The sequence below is a fragment of the Sphaeramia orbicularis genome, chromosome 14, assembly GCF_902148855.1.
Source record: "Sphaeramia orbicularis chromosome 14, fSphaOr1.1, whole genome shotgun sequence".
Taxonomy (NCBI): Eukaryota; Metazoa; Chordata; class Actinopteri; order Kurtiformes; family Apogonidae; genus Sphaeramia; species Sphaeramia orbicularis.
Window position 1 is genome coordinate 22,540,989 of NC_043970.1, and position 15,761 is coordinate 22,556,749.

At 37.7% G+C, this 15,761-nt stretch overlaps 1 protein-coding gene across 2 annotated transcripts; it reads left to right on the top strand.

The window, feature by feature from the left end:
- Positions 1 to 418: 418 nt before the first annotated feature.
- On the top strand, positions 419 to 15,432 carry frmd8 (FERM domain containing 8). 2 transcript variants are annotated; one of them, XM_030153250.1, is made up of 11 exons: positions 419 to 1,179; positions 3,967 to 4,059; positions 4,437 to 4,604; positions 4,944 to 5,045; positions 5,874 to 5,932; positions 6,137 to 6,303; positions 7,548 to 7,763; positions 7,887 to 8,010; positions 8,385 to 8,534; positions 12,232 to 12,457; positions 12,602 to 15,432. In XM_030153250.1, the coding sequence occupies exons 2-11, from the start codon at positions 3,969 to 3,971 to the stop codon at positions 12,712 to 12,714; spliced, it is 1,416 nt and encodes a 471-aa protein (XP_030009110.1). In that variant the 5' UTR covers positions 419 to 1,179; positions 3,967 to 3,968; the 3' UTR covers positions 12,715 to 15,432. The 2 variants fall into 2 exon arrangements, with proteins under 2 accessions (XP_030009110.1, XP_030009111.1); XM_030153251.1 differs by having other exon boundaries at positions 419 to 707.
- Positions 15,433 to 15,761: the final 329 nt, after the last annotated feature.

The following is a 15,761-nucleotide window of genomic DNA, read 5'->3' on the forward strand; positions in this document are numbered from 1 at the left end:
TATTGTTTATGTCTTTGAGGTTTAATGTCTGTAACTGATCAACTCATCCATCAGGTAAACCAGGGGTATCAAACATACAACCCACGGGCCAAAACCAGGCACCCAAAGGGTTCATTCCAGCTCACGGGATGAATTTGCGAAGTGCAAAAATTATACAAAAGACACAGACAGCCAAGAGTGTCACTGAATCTTGACAAGTTTTTTTGATTATAAAGTTAAAGGATACATTTTTCAGTTCCACATGCTTGTTACTAAATGTTTTGTGCCTTTGTAGATCCACTGTGATCTGTAAATTGTAATGCACATGTATAAATGATAAGCTGAACCATAATATTGTTAAAATTTCATTTATTTTTCTTAAGAAATTTCAGGTTGTGTAAGGACCTTCCTTTTATTTGCATGTTTTGTGAAAGGACAGTTTGTAAAATGAAACATTTCTCATAGTTTTATTTGATTTTCTTTGCACTAAGACAAAGAGTTACATTTGGAGTTTTTAGGAGTATTTATAAGTTATTATGCTGTTATTCTATTGGTCCAGTTCTGTGGTTTGAGATGAAGTTAGGCTGTGTGTGGCCCCTGGACAGAAACAGACAATCCACAGAAATGCAAAAATACTGCTGCTGTGACGTAGAGGATCACGTGACTGGACAGGACACACGCTGGTTGATTCACTCGGGATCATCACCCTTATGAACCACTTCACGGAAGTAGGTATTCTCTGCTTTTGTGTTTATTACGATCACACTAGGGTCAGAAGTAATTACACCACATTACAGCATGAACCTACAGCTTAGCACGTGTCTGTTTGTGTGTCTGGAGGAAGTGTAGAGCTCCTTTTAGCTACAAGCTAAACCCACGTAAATGTGCATGAGCTGACTTTTCCTTAGACACTGTAGATATTCTGTCTCGGTTGTTTGCAGTAAAGTCTTGAGTGTTTATTTCTGCTACCGTTGCTTCAAACCATGTCCCTACAGACTGTCACGCCCAGTAAACTGTGCAACTGTTGACGCTGCCCGGAAAGCTAGCTAGTGTTAGACAACTGACTTACTGACAACAGCCGCGAATCTAATGACGAATCGGCGGTTAGCTAAAATATTAGCTCCGGTATTCCAACTTTAGCGGGATACAATCAGTAGCATACGCAGCAGGGAAAACAGAAAACATTACCACAGCTGGTAGGTAGGTGGACATTTTGTTCTTTTTGTTGTTTTGTTATATAATGTAAGCTACTTCACTTTAGTTATTAGCTGTTAGTGTTGAAATAATAAACAGTAAAGGCAGCTAGCTAAACTACGCTGTTTACTAATCAAACTATTATTAATGATTAGCATAATTGTGTAAAAGTATCACGGGTAATCCAGCGACGGCGACTAACACGTCCTTACTTTTGCTGATCTCTGTAGCAAAGTAATTCAGAGTATTTTGCGCAGTTACGCGGACTATTTGAGGCATTGTTATGTTGTGTTTGGGTATGCAGCTACAGGACACTCCAATTAAACTTGGTCGGACAGTTAGCTAGCTAGCTAGCTCTTGCCCCACGGGCCTCGAATGTTTTTAGGCGTCTGTACATGTCACCCATATGTTTTATTTTATCCCCCGAAGCCAAACTTACTAAACATCAGTCAAACTGGCTTGAAAGTCAGTAAGATCTTAGGGATAAACGGTAATTCTAGCTGAAAAGGGTGAGGCCAAGTAATATATGGAGTTTTCTAGTTTACCACCACACGATGGCGCTAGTGCACAGTGGTGGTCTGTTCACTGTATCATGTCTAAAAGAAGCAAGATGAAGTGGCGTGATTCAGTGACAAAGACCCACGCATTAATACTAACATGACCTGTCATCTCTAGAGCAGATACGGAAGTAACTCTTAATAGAAAGTAATAATAGTTTGCTAGGTTTATACCCTCATAAATATGAATCTAAAGGGTCTACATAGGTTCTGTACCCTGATCATCCTGGTAAGACAGAGAGCATCACTTGTATATTTTGGCATTTGTACATCTCATACTTACAGCTGCACATCTGAAAATTACTCTAATTTTACTGTTTCTATTTTTTAGTCTAGTGGTGATTCAGAAGTTTTCAGTTCCAGCACTTATATTCTGGCTTTGATACAGTTTCCTAAATTATCCTGTTTTATAGTAATAATATTTTAAATCAAACCCTACAAATTTTAGATAAAAAAAAAACAAAAACACAAAAATGACACCACTGTAAATTGTTGAAATATATCTCTTACTGAGTTTGTCTAATTTTATAAAGTTCTCCTTTTTAAAAGTTGTTTTTAAATGCTTAAATGGGCTGGCAGCACAAGTGATGTCTCAGATTTTTAAAAAGACAGACAACCGTAGGACAGTGACAAGGGCCATAACCCAGCAGAACTCTATCATTCCAATGTGCAAAACAACATTTGGCCAGTCATCCCTCTCACTGCAAGGAGCAAATTTCTGGAACTCTGCCGGCAGAAATCAAATCTCAAACAGAATTGAAGGTGTTTAGTGTCAAAGTTGAGCACTGGCTTAAGCAACAGCAGAGATGTGAACATTAATGATCACAGCTTATTATCATTATCATTAGCTGCTATGAGAGATGCTGCCAAACAAAATTTCTTTGTACTCTATGTATAATGATAATACAGCTTCTTACTCTTAAATACACACCATTTTACCATGTTAAAGTCTAATTTATTTAGTGTTTTAATCTTTACATTGTGTTCAGTTGTCAGTTGATATGAGTCACTGTATTTATTAATGTATAGCATTTGTTCATTGTATACTTTGTATTTTATTGTTTAAGTAGCCTATGTTATTTTATAGTATTCAAAAGCCTGACCAGGGACAAAGACTGCAAATTAGCTGAAGCTGGATGTCTTATATGCATCACTTTTTGCCTTTGGTGGCAATACTGTATGTACCGTCCCTGTTAAACAAACATTAAATAAATAAATAAGTAATAAGATTGGATTGGATTTCTGTAGCGCTTTTCAAGTCACACAAAGCACTTCACAAGTTTGATCCATTATTCATTCACTCACATTCACACACTAGTAGTGATAAGCTACATCTGTAGCCACAGATACCATTTTCCATTTTAATAAACAGAATTACTGCCCAATGTAGTGCACAAAATAAGTGTTATTTTCAGCTCATCAGCACTTCTGTACATTCAAAGCAGTTTCACAACTTAAAAATATAAACCTGTTCTCTGGACATACACAGATTCATTGCTTTGATTGATCGATGTGCACTGACATGTTTTATAAAGTATTTATATCAGTAGAAATTGGTGTCAATAGTGGCTGATGGCTTATGGAAATAATGACTTTGAGGAAAAATAATCTGTCAAAAGACTTGCTCTGGTATAGATTTTTTTTAAATGTTTGATGTTCAGTTCCAGATGTTTTGAGTAGTTAGTTTGAGCATGATGGTCAGTGATTCAGATTTAGATTTATGTCGCTGTGTCTAATAAAGTGTAAGTTAATTTCAAACACACGTGTTTTCATGCCAAAATCTCTGGGAGAGCTCTAGTATTTACCACAATGTGTCTTTTGTGTTCCACCACAAAAGACCCATTTGCATTGGCATTTTTCCAGTCAAACCAGTTTCACGACTTAAAAATAAATCATACTACCACAGCTTGAAATTATACTGATGTAATAACATGAAAGTGTATTCAGCTCTTTCATCCTGGTACATTCATACAAGATGTGATTTATTCCTTGCATATCAAGATTTTTTAATACTCAATAGGGTCTAAACAATTAGGTTTGTTCCATAAAAGTATCAAAAGTTTGTATCATCCTCTGTCCATTTCTATTATTTAAGTGAGTGTTAATGGTATATTTTGGAGCCATGGCGTTCATCTTGACTAGTGTGTCAGTCTTATTGTGAAATGTGATCAGATAGAATTTAACTACATGCATACTGTGAGTGATTTTCAGTTTTAATTTCTGTGTTTTACATTAGGGATGGAAGGAGATGAGTGCAGTTTTCCTCCTGATTCTTCAGATGATCACTCACAAAGAGGAAGTGTCGCCTCTTCTGCAACGCTTTCCCGTGGTACGGTGCAGCAAAAGTTCATTCAGTTTAAAAAAAGTTTTTTTTGTTTTTTTTTTAAGTGTGATTTGGAGTTGACTTTGTTGATTTCAATAGATTTTTCTGCATACATGTTTTAGCGATAAAATGCATTTCAAAAGCAATTTTCTGTAGAAAATCTATCTTTATTTACGAAGCCTATGTGCAGTATAAATATATAACAATAAAATATAGCATTGGCATTGTGAATTTATAATGAATAATGTTCAGATGCACAGATCTTAATTTTATGATTGTAGTTTTGAAAATTATTTTAAAAATAACTTGATTAAAAGTGGGTTGCTCAGTAATGCATTTCCTCTTATTGATTTAATTTTTTTGGTAATTTTTTATTCACACAGCTCAAGATGTGCTGATTTACCTGTTTGGTGACAGTGCAGTCCATCTAACTGTAGAGGGACTTGGCAGTGTCACTGTACATGAGTTGGGCCGCAGTGTTCGTGAGGCTCTCAATATTCCTGACTCTGCACAAGATGTTTTTGCCTTCTGGCTGTGTTCTCCACTGCTTGGTAAGAAGTTTTTCTTCAATATTGGCTCCTAAAGTGTTTCACTTCTGTATGGACAGTTATTTTCGATGTTATGTTTGATGCATTAAGGAATTCTTTTATTATCGTTACAAAAATCTTCTGACATTGGTTTTGTCTATATTTTTAAAGTAAAGGCACTAAGTTAAAGCAGATCTTTTCTTGTTTTAACTTTAACTTTGTGGCTTTACTTTAAAAATAAGCGTTTACTTTTGTAAATGATTGAAGACTGATTCATTGTGCTGTAACCAACTCTAATAGCAAAGAGGGGTGGAAAACAGACACATGTCATTGTCTCACTTCTTGCTTAATTTTATTCTGCAGAGTTGCAGTTGAAACCGAGACATCAACCTTACAAACTGTGTCGGCAGTGGCAGGACCTGCTGTATCGTTTCACTGAAGCCTCAGAGGATGACATATCTCAAGGTGGGTTTCATCTGTTATTTAATCCATTGTAGCTGCTGAATTGTCTGTTTTCTGCAATAACATGAATTATTTTTGATACATTTTATATTTTGGTTTTTCATGCAATTATAAGACTTGGGTTCAACATTGAAGAAACATTCAGAACAGAAAAGATACCATATTCACAAAATTAGAAATTTGTCCTGACTTCATTTATAAGCAGATTTGTGTTCAGTTTTATTTGAGCACTTTTGTAAACATTCTAATAATACATTGTTGTTCCAAAATTATGCACAATTTTCATTCAGTTAACAAAAACAAAATAGAACACAGCATCCAAGCCTTCTATAAATCTTCAGAAAACCTAAGGTAATTTGTATATGTTCATCTATGCTCATATATCCACTTCTCACCAGTTGAATGGAGATAATCTAGGTTAGTGTGGTGCACTGTATGTACATGTATTCTCCAATTTCCTGCCTCAAGGCTTTTCCCCAGTAACTTGTTGTGCCCAAACATACGATGTGTCCTTGTACTGTCATTTTATGCAGCTGTTATGTCTATGTAGGTGTGTTACATGTAAACTGTTGGTGCATAGTAACTTAATTGCAGTTAACAGTGTAAATATATGACCAGTTCTTTGGGTTGAATTTAAGAAAAATAGGTAGTTGGCATTAATACAGTTACCGGGGGTCTGAAACCTATTAAAAGCACAGACTGCACCAAAAGAAATCAGAAACTGGAAAGATCTGTCCTTTAGAGTTCTGCCATGTGCTAAAAAATAATCAGACTGGTAAAATCAGACTTATGCTTGACTCTAATGCACTCATTGTCCTCTTTTCTCCTCAGATGAGCCTTTTCTCCAATACCGTCGGAATGTTTTTTATCCTAAATCTAAAGAGCTCCAGGTACCGCTGAACTTGTTTTTTTTTTTTAAATCCTGTAATAAATGTTAGATCAGTATAACCTCTTAGCTCCCCTTTTTCTTTCTTTAATTGAGTTTGTGACATGTTTGTTGTCTAATCTATCCTCAACCATCTGTCACTCTTGATTAGATTAGATTGCAGTGCTTCCCTTGGCACTAATCGTTGTCGTCTTGTCGCTCTGAGCAGGTAGATGACGAAGGAGTGCTAAGACTTCTGTATGAGGAAGCCAAAAATAACATCCTGACAGGCCGATACCCTTGTGACCCCGAGCACTGGACGAGTCTCGGTGCCTTGTCTCTTGCTCTTGAGGAGGGAAGTGGTCTGGACAGCCAGAAACTCAGTACTACAATTAAGTAAGTTGTAAAGGTTGTTAAATAAAACCAACCTAGGTCTAAAAAAAAAAATTAAATGGCTTTGTTGTAATGACTTAGAAGTTTAAAAGTGAATCGGCTATTGAAGGATTTGTTATGTTTTTCTTTTTTCTTTCTGTTCTAATCTGTCCTGTGGCTCCAGCTGTTGCTAAAAGTCTGATTTTGTGAAGTTCATGACTTTTAGAAAATGGTGGATAATATCGCCGTATTTGATGCTTTTGTCAGATGCACAGCAATTTTGAGCAGAGGAACATAATCACATACAAATTCATGTGCTGCTACCCACAGATTCTAAAGGGCAGCTGGTAGATTGAGCATTGAGTACTTCGGCACAATGAGGAACAATGGGCAGCATTTTTTAAAAAGACCAAAAGCGCTGTACAAAAAGGTCGATACTGTTTGAAGAGAACAAGGAATTTTTTTTTTTTTTTTTTTATGTTGATAACACTCATTTTGTGCTCTTGCTGTTTTTTCTTTTTCTGTATAGCTCTTTTGTAATAAAACACTGAAGTATCAGAGTGGCTGGTCATTTCCCTGCTCTTACAGCCATAATGTTGCTTGCAGAAGAAATAGCAATGAACAGCTTTGAGAAATTATTAGACCACTGTGTCAATGTAGTCATTCCCTCGACCTGTAAATGCAACTTGTCAAAGCCATCAAGGTTTTCATGTGTGCAAATGTGAGGCAAAAATCTGGGCAAAGGAATGTTTGCATTAAAAATTTAATAAAGAAACAGACTCAAATCACAATATTGCTTGCAATAATTGCAGCAGGAATATTTTTTTCACCAATCTCCACAACTTCTACATTCCTTAAACTAATATCAGCTTTAATTGACTTGTCAGGATTTTATTTATTTATTGCTTGAACTGTAATGTCTTCAGTGATTCTAAGAATAGAGGAAATGGAATAAGGAACAATGTGTCTCCACAATTAGTGTCAGAATAACTAACTTCAGTCCAGTCTTGATTTAAAAAAAGCATGCTATAAAGTGACAGAGCACATAATATAGATTGAGACTAAGTACCACAAAGACAAAGCAGCAGAGACTAAATAAAATCACATCTGACACAACACATATAAAATTAATGGAATAAAAATATGTAGGCCTCTGTGCAAAGGTCATATACAATGAAGGTATGTTTGGACATGTGCAGTAGATTGTATTATCTTCTCAAGTTTTTGCACACATTTAATGAACTTTAAACATATTGCTCTTTTCACAGAGAAAAGAAACTGTCTTCTTTTCTGCCTGCACATGTTGCCATGGGGAGTGGCGGTCTGCTTTCCACTCTAAGAGGGAAGTCGAGTCGTCAGGCAGGTCTGGAGCAGAACCTTCTGGACGAATACAAGAAGATCAGCACATCTGCCGGAAACACCCCCGAGTCCACTCAGCTCCTCCACCAGTACCTCAGTACATGCCACACTCTGCCTTATTATGGGTACGAAGTTCTATACTTGGGTACTTCACAAGCATAATACCTCAAAAAAGGTATTTGTTATAATATAACTATTTCAAAAAGTGTTATAATCATTTATTTTATTTTTATATTGAACTTAAACAGATGCGGCTTCTTTTTTGGAGAGATTGACAAACCTGTGCAAGGGATCCTTCAAAGAGGACGACGCAAAGCTGTCAGTGTTGGGATTTGTCTGGAGGGAGTTTATGTAATAGACGTCAAAGAGAAGGCAAGCACATGACACTAGATCGGTGGTTCCTAACCTTTTTTCCTTGTGTCCAAAAACAAGCCAGCCCCCCACTCCCCCCCCCCCCCCCCAAAAAAAAAAAAAGTTTTTAATGGAGTCCTACAGACTTTCGATTATCTTATTGGGTGTATAGGTATTTTTTCTTTAACATGCACAAATACATTTTTCACAACTTGTAATGTCAATGCTGACAAATCTTCATGCCTACCCAGGGGTCTTTGGCTCCCCCTTGTGGGGGGGGTGGGGCATGCATCCCATGTTAAGAGCCACTGGTCGATATAATGTCAAACAACCACATTTGCTTAAATTTCTGAGGCATGCATTAAGACTGAAAAGAATTGTTTGATTTCTTGCAGCATGTGCTTCTCGGCTTGCGCTTCAATGAGCTGTCATGGGACCACAGTTACCCAGAGGAGCAGGGGGATTCTCACATTCTGTGGCTGGAGTTCGATGGAGAAGAAGATGGCACTCCTGTCAACAAGCTGCTGAAGATCTACTCAAAACAAGTTTGTAACTGTGTTGCAAAAAATCAGTTTGCTGCTATGCAATATTAACAATTTCATTGTAAGCAGCAAGTCTAGATGTTTTTTTTTTCTTTTTATAGTTTATATAAAAAAAAGAACATTTATCGCAGCTGTAGACGTTCTCAGTATAAGAAATGTTGATCACTTTATCTGAGTCACACCTGTGCCTCTGGTTCATAATATCATCATCCCTCCTGAAGTTTGAACATCATATAAAGCCCAGCTCCGTACCAGAGTTTGTGACAGATGTCGACTTTTTATTTATCACTTCAAATGTTTTGAACCAGGCCAGAGGATGAGCAGCCATCTCTAGAGGACTCAGAGCACCTGGTGTTTATGAAATCCTCGACATCATGTGCAGCTGTTGTGCATTTTTACAGAAGCATGACATTTCACATTGGTGGCATTTGTTGAAACCTGGTGGATGGCTCTATGATGGTTGGAGTGAAAGAACCAACCCTCACCATCATATGGTTAAGAGAAGTTACATAATCAGACATACTCTTACATGTAATCACATCAGCTCTTAATCCAAGGCTGAAAATATGACACTCACAGGTCAGTGCAACATTAATGGTACGTCTAAAAGTAAAGTTCACTGCTTTTATGCCGTATGGATGTTGATTTTTGTCATTTTTTTTGTCACAAGAGGCAATGAGAAATTATGTCTTTGTAGACCTCTGCTCCGATTCTGTTTTCTAAAAATAAATGGGTCTTGCGAGCGGCATTTTTTTTTCATGGTATTTAGAGCAGAGAGCACAGCTTGAAGTTGTGAAAGCAAAGAAATAAGTATGGCACACAACTGAGATCACACAGTAATGCAGAGCTGCGTCTACAGCTGGAACGTCTGGGATTTTGGGTTTGTAGCTACATACAGTACAGGCCAAAAGTTTGGACACACCTTCTCATTCTTCGCATTTTCTTTATTTTCATGACTATTTTCATTGTAGATCCTCACTGAAGGCATCAAAACTATGAATGAACACATATGGAATTATGTACTTAACAAAAAAGTGTGAAATAACTGAAAACATCTCTTATATTCTAGTCTCTTCAAAGTAGCCACCCTTAGCTCTGATGACTGCTTTGCACACTCTTGGCATTCTCTTGATGAGCTTCCAGAGGTAGTCACCTGAAATGGTTTCCTAACAGTCTTGAAGAAGTTCCCAGAGATGCTTAGCACTTGATGGTCCTTTTGCCTTCACTCTGCGGTCCAGCTCACCCCAAACCATCTCAGTTGGGTTCAAGTCCGTTGACTGTGGAGGCCAGGTCATCTGGCGCAGCACTCCATCACTCTCCTTCTTGGTCAGATATCCCTTACACAGCCTGGAGGTGTGTTTGGGGTCATTGTCCTGTTGAAAAATAAATGATGGTCCAACTAAACGCAGACCGGATGGAATGGCATGTCACTTCAGGATGCTGTGGTAGCCATGCTGCTTCAGGTTGCCTTTAATCTTGAATAAATCCCCAACAGTGTCACCAGCAAAGCACCCCCACACCATCACACCTCCTCCTCCATGCTTCACGGTGGGAACCAGGCATGTAGCATCCATCCGTTCACCTTTTCTGCGTCGCACAAAGACATGGCGGTTGGATCCAAAGATCTGAAATTTGGACTCATCAGACCAAAGCACAGATTTCCACTGGTCTAATGTCCATTCCTTGTGTTTCTTGGCCCAAATAAATCTCTTGTGTTTGTTGCCTCTCCTTAGCAGTGGTTTCCTAGCAGCTGTTTGACCATGAAGGCCTGATTGGTGCAGTCTCCTCTTAACAGTTGTTGTAGAGATGTGTCTGCTGCTAGAGCTCTGTGTGGCATTCATCTGGTCTTTAATCTGAGCTGCTGTTAATTTGCGATTTCTGAGGCTGGTGACTCGCATGAACTTATCTTCAGCATCAGAGGTGACTCTTGGTCTTCCTTTCCTGGGGCGGTCCTCATGTGAGCCAGTTTCGTTGGAGCGCTTGATGGTTTTTGCAACTGCACTTGGGGACACATTCAAAGGTTTTGCAATTTTCCAGACTGACTGACCTTCATTTCTTAAAGTAATGATGGCCACTCCTTTCTCTTTACTTAGCTGATTGGTTCTCGCCATAATATGTATTCTAACAGTTGTCCAATAGGGCTGTCAGCTGTGCATCAACCTGACTTCTGCACAACACAACTGATTGTCCCAACCCCATCAATAAGGCAAGAAATTCCACGAAGTAACCCTGATGAGGCACACCTGTGAAGTGGAAACCATTTCAGGTGACTACCTCTGGAAGCTCATCAAGAGAATGCCAAGAGTGTGCAAAGCAGTCATCAGAGCTAAGGGTGGCTACTTTGAAGAAACTAGAATATAAGAGATGTTGTCAGTTATTTCACACTTTTTTGGTAAGTACATAATTCCACATGTGTTCATTCATAGTTTTGATGCCTTCAGTGAGGCTCTACAATGAAAATAGTCATGAAAATAAAGAAAATGCGAAGAATGAGAAGGTGTCTCCAAACTTTTGGCCTGTACTGTACCTAGCTACAGTTCTGTGACAATTATATCATGAAGGATGTATGATGGTAGACTGATGTTTTTATTTGTTTATTTGCTTATTTATTTCTTAAGAACGTTAGTGAGCTAGATATAAAGTCAAACCTGACATTACTTTACATATAAAAGAAAGATCTCAGTTTCTTCCACACATTGAATGTTTATTAAACACTGGTTTTGGATTGATACTCTGTGTGTTCTGATCCCCAAAGCTTGGGAATCACTGTCAGTATTGGTACAAAAGGTTGCAATGGCGCATCCCCAACAATTTTTTTTCTTCCCAGTTATAAAAGACTCACAAGACAAAAACATGACTTAAAAATGATTTTCACTATATGCAGTAAATGTGCAATACTAGTAAATGACGAAACCAAAAAGCAGCATTTGGAGCATCAATGTACGTGTTAAAAATAAATAATATGAACCATCTCCGTTCAGCAGAGAAACATCTTCACAAATTAATATATTAAAACGAACAGATTGCATTGAGAACCTTTGTTACGAGGAAGCACTGAACTCCTTGGAGAGCACAATGTAAATCTAATAAATTCAATATAATGTTCAGCTCTGCTTGAAAAGGATAGAAATTGAAATAGGAAAGGAGTAGGAATCCTGTTCAGATCAGTTGATTGTATTTTACTATCATAAATGGGAAAACATGGCTTGTAGTTCAAGCAGAAATTGAAAAATAATAGAATAAATTCAAAATACAGAAACGTTGCCCAAAATGCCTCCTTCCATACAACATATAAAATGCAATGCAACAAAACACTCTCTAGAATACTTAAGTTACTACAATAAAATGATGTTAAAATTCCATATGCAAAGTTATCAGGTTTATTACTCATGGAACAAAGGAGCTCCTGGTTGTTCAGCACTGTGAACCTTCATTTTTCTGAATGTCAAGCTTTAGAGAATAATTTCAGAATGAAAGTGAATGTGTTTTTTGTGGGCTAACATGGACATAACCTTACACAGGACCTGAAGGTCAAACTTAAGATAAAGGGGTCTGTGAGTCCCTTGTCACCTTCTGAAATGCCTCCACAATATGGCTCAGGTGTTTTTAGTCTTTGGTGATCAGTTTACTATACTTAATAATAATAATAGAAAAAAACATGATAGCCTGTTAAACATGTTGTACTAACTTTATGTCACAGGCAGAGCTAATGAGCGGCTTCATTGAATTCTGTGTGGAACTGAAGTTTGCGTCTGAGGGAGCAGCTGCAGCCGATGCAGACGGTGAGGCAGGTCTGTCCCAGAAGGCCACTGGGCAAGACGGCAGCAAGAATGGGCGTGGAGGACGACGTGGGTTACTGCGCAGGCAGAGCAGCGTTATGTGCAGTCGGGTCCATTCACTTAACACGATTAGCTACGTGGACAATGGTGAGTCTGATCCTCAGCAGATGCTCAGATGGAGCAGTCTAAGCACACTTAAAGCCACATGTTTCTAAGATGGGCAACTTCTGTGCAGAGAAAATCCTGGAGAAGGAGCTGTTTGACTAATATTCTTCTGTCTTTTTCTTTTAGGGAAAGAAATCAAACGTTTGAAGCCAAAACGAGCCGCTTCCTTCTTCAGTCGACAAGCGACTTTGCCCTCCTACTCTGCCGTGCAAGTGACAGACAGTCTAGAGCAAGGTTAAACTCATGGATCAGCTCTCACACGCCTCTCAAAGACCAAACCTGAACATTTACACTGAGATTCAATGAAAAGACTTGATAAGAGCTTGACATTTATTTGTTAATATATGAACGTGCAAAGGACCAAGTGAGGGATTGAAGTGTGAGTGATAATATTTATCTGTTGAAATTGTGTATATATATATATATATGAGATTACTGAAATGTGAAAAAAAGATGAGCTTTTAAGTTACACATCCAAGGTTAGACTGAAGTAACTTTTCGTTAGTCCACAAGTGAACATGTGGGAGAAAAACAGCAATTTCTGAACACCATAATAGCAACAAAAGCCTGAATAAGTCTGAGAAAAAGCCTTAATGAAATCCTCAGTCCTTTATTGAAAATGGTGACTATATCTAATAACACATGCTGAAGCCATCACTTGAAATCCATTTAAACATCCTACAGCACTCTGGAGTAGTGTTTAATGCCATCATTCAGAAATCTGAGTAAAACCACTGCATTACCTCTTTTTTATTTTACAATACCATTCAGGACTTGAACATTTACAAACAAAGCCCCGTGTGACAAACGGCTTGTTACTCCTCCTCTTGGTGTGGCTTTAAGAGTAATCAAAAAGTCATCACAGTCAGTGTCGGAGACGCTTTCAGGGGATGACCTGTTTCCACTATTCTACTACTACTTTAAACTCCCTGTGCCTTGTTTCTGTGAAATTTAAGAGGGTGAAGCCACTCAAGAAAAGTACTGGCAGAAACATCAGCGTTGGGTTTAACTATAGGAAAGAGTCCGTATGGGAGCACATCTGCTGTGTTGTGGAGGCTTCTTGTAAGTACCTTTTATTTAAAAGTGAGTAATGATTACTGATATTGGCAGCTGGTTGTTTTGGAAGAGGATGTACAGGTGGCATTTGTTTGTTTTTACATTTAAACTAATTTAACTGCCAAAACAGATGGCATGAATTTAGTCCAAAAAAGTAGCTGACATTTTATGAGAGCCAAAATGACAAAATATCTATAAGAGTCAATGACTACCCAAACATTTAGGTTTATAAATACATGTAAACATAAATGAAATAGTATTAGATGTATTCCACTACGTGGGCCATTCTGCACTGGTTTTCATGTCGCTGAGTGGGCTGTATTTGTCATCAAACCACTTAAAAGTTTTTTGACATGTGAATGCCATTTATGTCAATGTTTTCACAGCAGAGATCTTGACTTTTGCTTCAAGTGTGATATGCAAAGTAAAGCTGATGCAATACCATACTTGTGCAACTTCAGACATGAGAAAGCAAAAATGGCCTGCCAGCTACTCAAAACTGATAAATTCAAAGTACAGTGTGGTAGGGCTGCACAATTTGGTGAAAAGGTCATATTGTGATTATTGTGGATAATATTGTAGTTATGCCTGTAGATTGCTGATAATTTGACGTGCTTTTTCTAACACACTAACTTAAATTAGTATTTTAATTTGCACATGTGTTTTACACAGTACAACTCAGTGCTCAGTGTTAGTTAATCCAAAATATCACACACTGGACCTTTTAAATTGCAGCCTTGGTAATTATAGAATTGCACAGGCTGACTTGCAGATTCCCAATCACTTTAGTGATCCAATCAGAGAAATTCAGTTGTAACACAAGTTAGTTAATGAAATTTAATTGATCTTGCAGCTTTAGTTTGTGCACCATTTTGGGAGCCTAAAAGAAATCATTATTGTTGCAAAAACATGGTTGTTACTCAAAAGATGAGAGGGAACACAGTTTATATGTGTAAACAACACAGACCAACTGACCAAGGACTTTAAATATGCTGCTGAATTCACACCAAAGCAAGCCTGTTTCCAGCACTGCTGTGCAGTATGCTGCCTAGATCCTCCAGAGACAAACTAAAGTCTCCACCTCGAGTCCTCTAGTGTCTCTGAACTTCACCACGATGCTAAAATGTGCTGTACATGTAACAAGCACACTCACCTCAATGATGGCCATCAAAGAGGGTATAAAACTCTGTAATGACGCCTTCCACTTGAACATATGTCCTCAAGGTGACCCAGGTTCCTCTTCCTGATTCTTCTGAGCATGCAAACCACAGAATGTTCTTTTATATGCTTTGACTTAACTGTCTGTCAACTGACTATGTAACCTAACTCCAGCAGTCCAGTATATTGTTGCTAACACACACTATGCATGTCATGTTGTAGAATAGGCATTCCAACAAACTACACATCATGAAATACTGCACTATGAATACTAATACACTGTTTATAAATTCGTTACATCTGCTGTTTTTTGTATAGTTTGTTAGCTCCTTTGAGAAAATATTTGTACTTTTCATTTTCATATCCTTGTCAGTGTTTGTATGAAGAAGTAGGTCATTTTTAAGCATTATCTTCTCAAACAGTCACTTTACAAAAGCATAAAGTGCCTTTTTGTTTGTACCAGTTTGGCTGACTTTTCGGTGCTTGCAAACTTGGAATGGACAATTTTGGTATTGCTGTGGTCTAGGAAGTGTAATTGTGTTTTTATAATGTATTGCCCACAAACAATGCATTTCAACTTTCCTATCTGATGTGAGTATATCAACGTACTGGCTTAGACTGCTGCTGAACAGTCTAATCTGGTGACTCTGCAGTGGTCAATCAGTTCTGCCTTCATCAAAACATGTATGATATGCTTTTTTTTTTTTTTTTCTTTTTTAAATAAATACATGTTAAGTGACTTATGTTCTGTTTCTTCGGGATGTCTCTTTAAAGGAGTATTACAGAAAACCCTTACATGCCTTGGAGGTGCATGTTTCTGTCAAAACCTTTTTAGATGTAGTTTATATCCCATGTCTGATGTCCTGTTGAGTTGGGGCCTGGACTTTGCAGGTATTTCCTCTTTGAATACTAAGAATTTAGGATATTGTGATAGCATGCATCAGCTAAATTCCTAATTTGAGGGTTATTTTCAAGAAGGTAAAACAGCCTTCAAATTAATTGTGTTAATCTGGCATCATCCAAGTGCTCAATCATAGTTTGTATCCTGTCAAAGTTGTATTTGAGGACTTTT